Here is a 10,483-nt window from a genome sequence, read left to right on the forward strand (position 1 = left end):
GATTGGAAAGGCTCATCCTTACCCTGAAGGCGTTGCTGGAAGACATAGCGCTCAAAGCTCTCGTTCGTCTCGACTTTGCAGTGACTGTCGAATTTGTCTTCAACATGGTCTTGTCCTCGCCGTCGGCAAAAGTGAGTGAGTTGAAGATTTGGATGGCTTGTTCCCCCGCAGTCGAGAGGAGCAGCGCAATTTTTCTGGCATCGGACGCATCCTCGAGTCCCGAGACCTCAATGTATAGACTGAACTTCTGCTTGAAGACCCACCAGTTGGCGCCGAGATTGCCGGAGATCCGGAGCTGTGGTGGGGCCTGGATCTTCTCCATGCCACTGGAAGGCACTTGCTGGTCATCACTGAATTATTCAAGGTAAATTACTCAGATAAAGTAGACTACTGGTATCATGTTGTGTTATTCACACTGGGGTAACACGGACTGCAACTAGATGCAGTTGAACTGTTAAGCAGACACCAAACTTAGACGTTGGTTCAATACTATTTATTGAACTTCTGTAACAATGCACACAGCTGGCTTTGGGTTGACACTCTACTACTCTAAGTGCACTAACTCTAACTAACTAGACCAGACTAGCTCTGATCCACGTGTAGAAGGTGCTAACTGATATATACACCCGCACTGTCACTACAGTTGTCACCAGTGGAAAGAGGCGGAGTCCTGATGCCTCGTGTGTTTTATAGTAGGAAGCCCCCCCTCTAGTGTTCTGTCTGGTGATTGGTTGTGTTCTGTCCTGTGTGTTGATTGGCTCACCTGGGTGTCTGTCACTGCCTGTCTTTACCTTATGATGTGCATTGGTGCATATTATGACACTCCTGCTCCAAGTTCGCAGTTCTTATGTTCTCATGCTATGGTGAGCGGGAAACTGGTGGTATTGGTGAATATCTATGCCCTGAACTGGGACTATGTGGAGTTCATGAGGGGGGTGTTGGGGAAGATCCCGGACCTGGACTCGCACCTGTTGATAATGGGGGGGAACTTTAATACAGTTCTGGATCCAAGGTTGGATCAGTCGTGTCTGAGGTCAGGGAGAGTATCTCGGTAGTGAAGGAGCTGAGAGGGTTTATGGAGCATGTGGGGGCGGGGGGGGGGGGGGGGGGGGGGGGGGGGGGGCGGGGGGGGGGGGGGGCTGATCAGTGGAGCTTTGATAGGCCAAGGTCAATAGAATTTTAGTTTTTCTCCCATGTGTGCAGGGTGTACTCGCGAGTTGGCTTTTTCACGATGGATAGGACGTTGTTGGCGGGATGGTCGGTTTGGAGTACTCGGCAATTGTTGTGTCGTACCATGCTACGTGCTGGGTGGACTTGTGGGTAAACCGGGGTGGGGGTCAGCACCCGCAGTGCAGGCTGGATGTGGGGCTATTGGCGGATGAGGAGGTCTGTGAGCAGGTAAGGGCTGCCATTCGAGAATATGTAGAGCTGAAATGCATGGGGGAGGTCCAGCGGCAACGTTGAGGGAGGCATTGAAGGTGGTAGTGAGGGGGAGTTTAGTTTGATATGGGCATACAGAGATAGGACGGAGCGAGCTGAGATGGAGAGGCTCGTGGAGGAGATCTTGCAGGAAGTATTCGGAGGCCCCGGAGGCGGGGCTGTTGAGGGCAGGGCCGGCTTAAGGTACCGGCAACTCGGGCAGTCGCCCGGGGCGCCATGTGCTCGGGGGCGCCAATCCCATCACGAGACAAAATCCCATCACGAGACAAAAAAAAAACTAACTTGTTTGAAGGAGAGAAAAGGAACCAGACGAAGGAATGAGAGAGAGAGAGAGTCAGAGAGAGAGAGACTAAACAAACTGTGAGTTAAACCCTCACAATCTTAGTTTGGGCTACAATAAGCTGAACAGCCACAAGTGGGCTGAAAGCAAACTTTAGGAGAATAATGCCTCAGACTCTGAGACTGGCTCGGAATTTTTCCTCCTCGGAGCGCTGCAGTTTCTGAGCTGCTATGCCTATTTAGCCCCCTTGGTGGAAATTGGAATGCGCACCTTAGGTCAGCGAGAGTCAGGTATTGTAGATTAACTGGGTCTAATTAGCTTCCCGAAATTTCATTATACTTCTGGTGCTCTCTCGAAGTGTTGTTTAAAAAAACACACACACAAGGCAGATTTTGCCGCCGTAAATAGCATTTGGAGGGAGTTTCTTGTTTCTGGGTACTCCTTGCCGAGTTAACCTTATCTGTTAAGGTTATTTGCAAGGCTGAATTTTGAAACCTAAGCGTCGTGCTTATTGCGTGATTCAGAGTTCGCCCAGACACACTAGGTTTTCAAAATTCATCAGTTACAATACACTTAAGCAACTGACTGTAGTGTATTGTAACTGATGAATTTTGAAAACCTAGTGTGTCTGGGCGAACTCTGAATCACGCAATAAGCATCGACGCTTAGGTTTCAAAATTCAGCCTTGCAAATAAACTTAACAGATAAGGTTAACTTGGCAAAGAGTACCCAGAAACTCCCTCCAAATGCTATTTACGGCGGCAAAATCTGCCTCGTGTGTGTGTTTTTTTAAACAACACTTCGAGAGAGAACCAGAAGTATAGTGAAATTTCGGGAAGCTAATTAGACCCAGTTAGTTAATCTACAATACCTGACTCTATTATAAAATATAGAGTTTTATAACTCTTATAATAGAGTCAGGTATTGTAGATTAACTAACTGGGTCTAATTAGCTTCCCGAAATTTCATTATACTTCTGGTGCTCTCTCGAAGTGTTGTTTAAAAAAACACACACACGAGGCAGACTTTGCCGCCGTAAATAGCATTTGGAGGGAGTTTCTGGGTACTCCTTGCCGAGTTAACCTTATCTGTTAAGTTTATTTGCAAGGCTGAATTTTGAAACCTAAGCGTCGATGCTTATTGCGTGATTCAGAGATCGCCCAGACACACTAGGTTTTCAAAATTCATCAGTTACAATACATTTAAGCAACTGACTGACCCTGACTATATTTTATATTATCTGAATCTGATTTACATAGACTTACATCGAATTTACAGTGCAGAAGGAGGCCATTCGGCCCATCGAGTCTGCACCGGCTCTTGGAAAGAGCACCCTACCCCCTATCCAAGTTCAACACCTCCACCCTATCCCCATTACCCAGTAACCCCACCCAACACTAAGGGCAATTTTGGATACTAAGGGCAATTTATCATGGCCAATCCACCTAACCCGCACATCTTTGGACTGTGGGAGGAAACCGGAGCACCCGGAGGAAACCCACGCACACACGGGGAGGATGTGCAGACTCCGCACAGACAGTGACCCAAGCCGGAATCGAACCTGGGACCCTGGAGCTATGAAGCGATTGTGCTATCCACAAGGCTACCGTGCTGCCCCTGATGTTGACGCAATGACATTGACACACGGACAAATCACAATAACGTGAAGAGCATTATATGAAGAAAACCCACACTGGTGGTAAACAGATTTATTCTGAACAGTTCCTCATCAGACTGGAACAAAAAGACCAGTATCTTACACTCACCAACAATATATATATATATATATATATATGTATATACTATACATATATATTATATTCCGTTTTAGATTTGTTTTATTATTTTCCTAGATAGCAAATGTCTCCAAAAAAGTTATCCGGCTATGAAAACAGAAAAAGACGTCTTCAACAAGAAAGGAAACACCCAAAGCTATCAAGTTTTTCAGTCCTAAGTCTAACAGTGGGGACAATGCAGGCTCAACTTCTTCAGCTACATCTATCTCTCCAGATTTGTCATCTAATGATTGTGAAGTCAAACCAACTGAAGATACTGTACTTTCTGAAGGAAAGAACAATTGCATGCATGAATTAAAACATCAAGATCACAATTGTAATGCTGTTGACGACTTAGGCAATAATGTCACAGCAGGTAATACTGAGAATGTTGAAAGTAAATTTGAAAACTCCCCCAAAAGAAATATCAACTACAATGATCCAGCACACTGGCCAGATGAATTATCAATGGCTGAAAGTGATCACATCATTATGAATGGGCCGCATCCTATTAATAAACAGTACAATTTTCCAAAAGATGCAAATAAACGTAGTTTCTCTGTGACAATGATGTATAGGAAAATAAACAACGGTGAGAATTTTCTTAGAAGGTGGCTTATTTATTCAGAGAGCACCAATAAAATTTATTGCTTTTGTTGCAAAATTTTTGGCTTCTCAAATAAGTCATTGTTAGGAAAATCTGGAATTAATGACTGGAAGCATGCTCATGAATATTTGCAGTCACATGAAAATGTAGTACATCATCTGGAATGTCTTAAGAAGTGGTTTGAAACATCACTACGATTGCAGACTAATAAATCTATTGATAAGGGGATGCAGTCACGAGTGGGAAAAGAACGAGAGCATTGGTGTAAAGTTTTGGAACGTTTAATGAGTATCACTCTGTATTTAGCTGAACATAATTTGGCTTTCAGAGGAACTTCAGACACATTATTTACACCGCACAATGGGAATTTTTTAGGTCTTGACGAGCTACTTGGAAAATATGATCTGACAATGAGTGAACATTTACGTCGGGTTGTGTCTAAAGAAACTCACATTCACTATTGCGGAAAAAATGTTCAGAATGAAATAATCAATTTGTTGGGAAATGCTGTTCAGGAAAATATATTAAACCGAGCTAAAGAAGCCAAATATTTTAGTCTTATCTTAGACTGTACGCCAGATATAAGTCATGTGGAGCAGCTTTCATTTACAATACAATTTTTAGATGTAGAAGACATTTCAATAAAGGAACATTTTGTTAACTATAAACCAGTTATAGATACTACAGGCAAAGGATTATATGAAAGTATACTTGATTTTCTGAGAGCGAGCGAGCTAGACTTACATAACTGCAGAGGTCAGGGCTATGATAATGGTTCAAATATGAAAGGAAAGAATAAAGGGGTTCAGGCACGGATCATGAAAGAAAATCCACAGGCGTTTTATATGCCATGTGGATGTCATAGCCTAAACTTAGTGGTTAGTGACAGGGCAACAAGTTGCCGGGAATCCACTTCATTTTTTGGTACTGTCCACCGCATATATATTTTGTTTTCTGCCTCTCCTTGCCGATGGCATGCACTGAAAAAACATGTTAAATGCCTCACTGCAAAACCTTTATGCGAGACTAGATGGGAGTGCAGATTAGAATGTGTCAAAGCCATTAAATATGAAATTATAGGAATCCGAGAAGCTCTTTATGAACTTTCAGAAATGCCTGCTTCTGATCCTGCAATGCGACATGAAGCAGAGACTCTTGTAACACAAATAGAAGATTACAGTTTTCTAGTGATGCTGAATGTCTGGTATGATGTCTTAGGCAGAGCAAATGTTGTCAGTAAAACTATGCAGAACACCTCTGTGGAAATGTCTACCGCAGTTTCATTAATGAATAATGTCACTGATTACTTAATTGATTATCGTGCAAATGGATATGAAAAAGCACTAGAGTCAGCAAAAGAATTAGCTACAGAATTAGATGTAGAGCCCATTTTCAGAAGTAAAAGAATAAGCAGAAAAAGGAAGCTGTTTGAATATGAGTGCATTGACGAGGTTCCAAATGCAGATGACCCAGAAAAAAGATTTCATAATCATGTGTTCAATGTAATACTCGACAGAGCTATTAATTCTTTATCAGAGAGATTTGAACAGTTACAAAGTTTCAATAACACATGGGGATTTTTAAATAACCTAAAAGATCTGCCAGATAAAAGTAAACTCAAAGTAGCATGTCAAGGTTTGGAGGATAAGTTAAAGTACCAAGAAAATAGTGATATTAATGGATGTGATCTCTTGACTGAACTGGATATTGCAAAAGAATTATTTCCTGAAGATGTAAAGCTTCCAATAGAAGCCGTTAGGTTCATAAACATTAATAAGTTACAGGCTGTCATGCCAAATCTGTGGGTTGCATTAAGAACAATACCTATTACTGTGGCCACCGGAGAGAGAAGCTTTAGTAAACTGAAGCTTACAAAGACATACTTACGGTCGTCCATGACTCAAGACAGATTAAATTCTTTGGCAATTTTGTCAATAGAAAATGATCTTGTAAAGAAGATAGATATAGAAAGTGCCATGAAAAGATTTGCAGATCTAAAGGCTAGAAAAAAAATGTTTTAGGTAGGATAATAAATGTTTTCCAGCGTCACTGTCTGTGCGGAGTCTGCACGTCCTTCCCGTGTGTGCGTGGGTTTCCTCCCGGTTCTCCGGTTTCCTCCCACAGTACAAAGATGTGCGGGTTAGGTGGATTGGCCATGCTAAATTGCCCGTAGTGTCCTACAAAGTAAGGTTGGGGGGGGGGGGGGGGGGTTGTTGGGTTACGGGTATGGGGTGGATGCGTGGGTTTGAGTGTGGTGATCATTGCTCGGCACAACATCGAGGGCCGAAGGGCCTGTTCTGTGCTGTACTGTTCTATGTTCTATGTTCCTATGTTCTATCTGTTCATTTGTTCATACTTTTTATTAGGAGCAAATTCGTTACAGCTACAGTTTTTATCATCGTGAACTTACGGAATATAGTATGCTTCTCAGTTTGTTCAGATTCTGTGCAGATTTGAATGCCTCGATTTTGTAATATTGTAATAAACTCTTTATTCTACATTTTCAGTTTTTCTCCTTGTGAAAATTTAAAAAAATTATACTTGTAAGGGCGCCGAAGTTCAGCTTGCCCGGGGCGCCAGCAACCCTAGGGCCGGCACTGGTTGAGGGAGCAGCAGAAACTGCAGATGGAGCTTGGGCTTTTCTCCACGAGGAAGGAGGAAGGGCAGTCGAGGAGAGTGAGGGGAGTGGTTTACGAATATGGAGAGAAGGCGAGCAGAATGTTAGCACATCGAGTGAGGAAACTGGAGGCAGCGAGGGAGATGGGAAAAGTGAAGGATAGGGCGGGAGGCACATGGGGCGGGGGGGTGTTTGGGGAATTTTACAGTCGGAGCCTCCTACCGGGTGAAGGGGATGAGGCGATTTTTGGAGGGGTTGGAGTTCCCAAGGGTGGAGGAGGAGCTGGTGGAGGGGCTGGGGGCCCCCATTGGGCTGGTCGAGGTGGTGGTGGGGCTTGGGCACTGATCAGTTTGGGCACTGATTTGTGGCAATCACCGGTTTGCCCTGGGGAGGCAGGATGGGGAGTTTCGGGGGTGGTTACGGGCAGGGATTGAGCGGCTTAGGGATTTGCTCATCGACGGCGGCTATCCGTGATTGGAAAAGCCAGAGGAGGAATTTGAGCTGCCTGTTGGGCCAGGTAAGGGACTTTGTTCGGAGGTAGCTGCCTGTTGGAGTAGGTAAGGGACTTCGTTCGGAGGTAGATGATGTCCTTTCCTCACCTGCCACCCAGGGGCTGCAGGATAAGGTGGTGTCAGAAATGGGGGTAGGGCAAGGGAAGGTGTCGGAAGTTTATAAGGAATTGATGGACTGGGAGGGAGCCCAGATAGGGGTAGTGAAGCTTAAGTGGGAGGGAGCTGGGTAGGGAGTTGGAGGCTGCGCTGTGGGAGGATGACCTGAGGAGGGTGAATGCATCCTTGTCGTGCGCTAGGCATAGCCTTATTCAGTTTAAGGCAGTCCACTGGGCACATATGACTGTGGGCCGGATGAGCAGGTATTTTGACGGGGTGGAGGGTAGGTGTGGGCATTGCGCGGGTGGGCCCACGAATCATGTCCATATGTTTTGGGCCTTTCCGGAACTTGGGGGATTCTGGCAAGGCTTTGCCCACGTTATGTTGGAGGTCTTAAAGGTAAAGGTGGTCCCGAGTCCAGAGGTGGCAGTTTTTGGTGTGTCTGAAGACCCGGGAGTTCAGAGGACGAGAGAGGTCGTTGTCTTGGCCTTTGCCTCCTTGGTAGCCCGGAGACGGATCTTGTTAGAATGGAGGGATTTGGCCCCCGAAACCAGGGGTGTGGGTGAGTGACCTGGCAGGGTTTCTCAGGCTTGAGAAAATAAAGTTTGCCTTGAGGGGCTCAGTGAAGGGGTTTGCTCACAGGTGGCAGCCGTTTATCGACTTCTTCGAGAAAAGTTATGATGTCAGCAGTGGGGGGGGGGGGGTTTAAAAGGGGGAGATGGGAAAGGTGGGGGCAAGTCGTTGGGGTCTTTTTGTTGAGCTGGTTATGTGCAGCCATATTGGCTGGATTGGGATTGTGTTTCTGTCCATTTTGTTCATATATATATTTTTTTATAAATTTAGAATATCCAATTAATTTTTCCAATTAAGGGGCAATTTAGTGTGGCCAATCCACCTACTCTGCACATTTTTTGGGTTGTGGGGGCGAAACCCACGCAAACACGGGGAGAATGTGCAAACTCCACACGGACAGTGACCCAGGGCCGGGATTGAACCCGGGTCCTCGGCGCCGTGAGGCAGCAGTGCTAACCACTGCGCCACCATGCTGCCCTCATTGTGTTCATATATAAATGCCTCAATAAAATATATATATTTTTGAAAGTCCCAACTTCAAATCCGAGCTTCAACACTCTGCTTCCTCCTTCTGACTGAGAGCCAGGTGAATTGTGTCTTCACCTGCAAACACATGTGTCAGTCAGCCCAGTGAGTTGGGCTATGAGGGGCATCATCTAGGCCCAAACCCAACCCTTGCCCCACAGATGCTTCCTGTCTTGCACAGAAGTAGGCCATTCAGCCCATCGTGTTTCTGATAGCTTTCTAAAGGAGGTATCCAATGAGTTCTACCCCCCCACCCCAACTCCAAAACCCTGCAAAGTTTAATTGCCGCAAATATTTATCCAATTCCCGTCTTCCAGATCACAACTGGCAGCATGAAAAGCAAATGTGTCTCATCTCCCCCTCCTCTGGTTCCTTTACTGATCCTCTTAAATTGGTAATGGACCTTCCTGCCAGTGGAAATACTCTCCTTGTTGACTCTATCAAAAGCCCTCTTGATTTTGAATGTGTTGATTAAATCTCCGATTCTGAACTTCCTCTGCTCCAAGGAGAACAATCCCAGTTTCTCCCAGTCTCTGTCAACTCTGGGAACTCTGTGGGAAATCTCCTCTTGTTCTCCCTTCCAGAGGCTTTCACTTCCTTCCTAGGCCTCGACTTCCTTCCTAGGCCTCGACTTCCTTCCAGAGGCCTCATCCTCCTTCCTAAAGTACAGGGCCCAGCATTGGACACAATCCTCCAGCTGAGACTGAACCAATGTTATGTAAAAGCTTAGTATCACGGCCTTGATTTTTGTAATCGCCACCTCGATTAATAAAGCCTCTGTGCCTTTTTAACTTCTTTTCCATCTGGCTTTGTATGGGTTGTGATAGACTGCACCTCCTCCTCAGTTATTCAAAAAACATTTTGTTGCACTGATCGAAGGGCACCCAGTGCGGAGAGGGGCGGGGAAGGAGGAAGACCTTCTCGTGAGCCTGCTCATGGGCCTGGTCAAACTTTCCATCAACAGGTCCAGGCAGCGGGCGATCGAGACTGTCTGCCTCTCTCCTGTCTGCCTCTCTACTGTGGCTACATTTGCGCCTGGATGGTCCTGGAGAGAGAGCGTACGGTGTCCACTGGCACCATCGAGACCTTCCATGCCCGTTGGGCACCGCAGGTGCTTTTGTGACCCCCCCCTTAATCACGTTTTGTTTTGACGTTTTAAGCCTCATTTGTGAATCACTTTTTGTTTCAGGCAGTTTCCCTTTAAGGGACTGTCCCTTTAATTTGTCTCTCAGTTCATTTGACTTAGTTTTGGTTATTTATGTTAGTCAATGCTTTGTGTACGCATACTCCGAAGTCTTTCAGCCCTGCATCCTCTTAAAGTGTGCACCAATTTGTTCTTATTGCTTTCCCCACTCTCCTTCCCAAAGTGTCTCACGTCACAATTCTTGTTCACTGATAATGAATGGCTGGCCCATTTCATTCTCAAATTCACCCCATTCCTCCCTCTCTGCCCCCGCACACCTCACCATCACCTGTTCCTTTGTTTCAAATCCATCAACATCCAGAATAATTAGACACTGATCATCTCGCTGAGGGTGAGGGAGACACCACATCCACATTCTGCAGCCGGGCGGCTTATTCCCAGGTCCCAGCAGGAATCCTGTGTGTACAAAAAAAAACAAACATGCATCGATGGGGCGGAATGATGAGGGTGGGTTGCATAGACTAGGCTTGTGGGAGATTCTGGAGTGGAGAGATTAATGTTTAATTTAACGAAGGTGATAAGACAATTAAAGGAGTTGATAGTTAAAACAGAGGGGAAATAATCTCTCTGAGGGGCGAGGTGGGTCCAGAACAAGTAGGCATAACTTTATGATTAAAGCCCAGCCATTTCGGAATGATGCTAATCATAGTCTCTACCAGTAATATTACTTTCTCTCTACCCCAGGCTAGTGTTACCATTGTTAGGAAAATAAAGTTAGTTTTAAGGGATTTATATTTACAATGATAAACATGAGAAATAAGGTGTAGTTTTAAGTGGGTTCATTTAATGGATGTAGCTGCTAAAAGAGTTTATAGATAGGGAGGGCTGTAGGGACTGGGGAGGTTACAGAGATA

At 45.2% G+C, this 10,483-nt stretch overlaps 1 protein-coding gene across 1 annotated transcript in view; it reads right to left on the reverse strand.

Annotated features, from left to right (window-relative positions):
- The window catches only part of LOC119974282 (guanylate-binding protein 1-like), an 84,004-nt gene extending 73,993 nt beyond the window's left edge, over positions 1–10,011 (reverse strand). The window contains exon 1 of the mRNA XM_038813054.1: positions 9,898–10,011. Coding sequence (XP_038668982.1) covers positions 9,898–9,984 — 87 coding nt within the window. The 5' untranslated portion in view covers positions 9,985–10,011. The remainder of the gene's footprint in view (positions 1–9,897) is intronic.
- Positions 10,012–10,483: the final 472 nt, after the last annotated feature.

Source organism: Scyliorhinus canicula, chromosome 12, assembly GCF_902713615.1.
Source record: "Scyliorhinus canicula chromosome 12, sScyCan1.1, whole genome shotgun sequence".
NCBI lineage: Eukaryota > Metazoa > Chordata > Chondrichthyes > Carcharhiniformes > Scyliorhinidae > Scyliorhinus > Scyliorhinus canicula.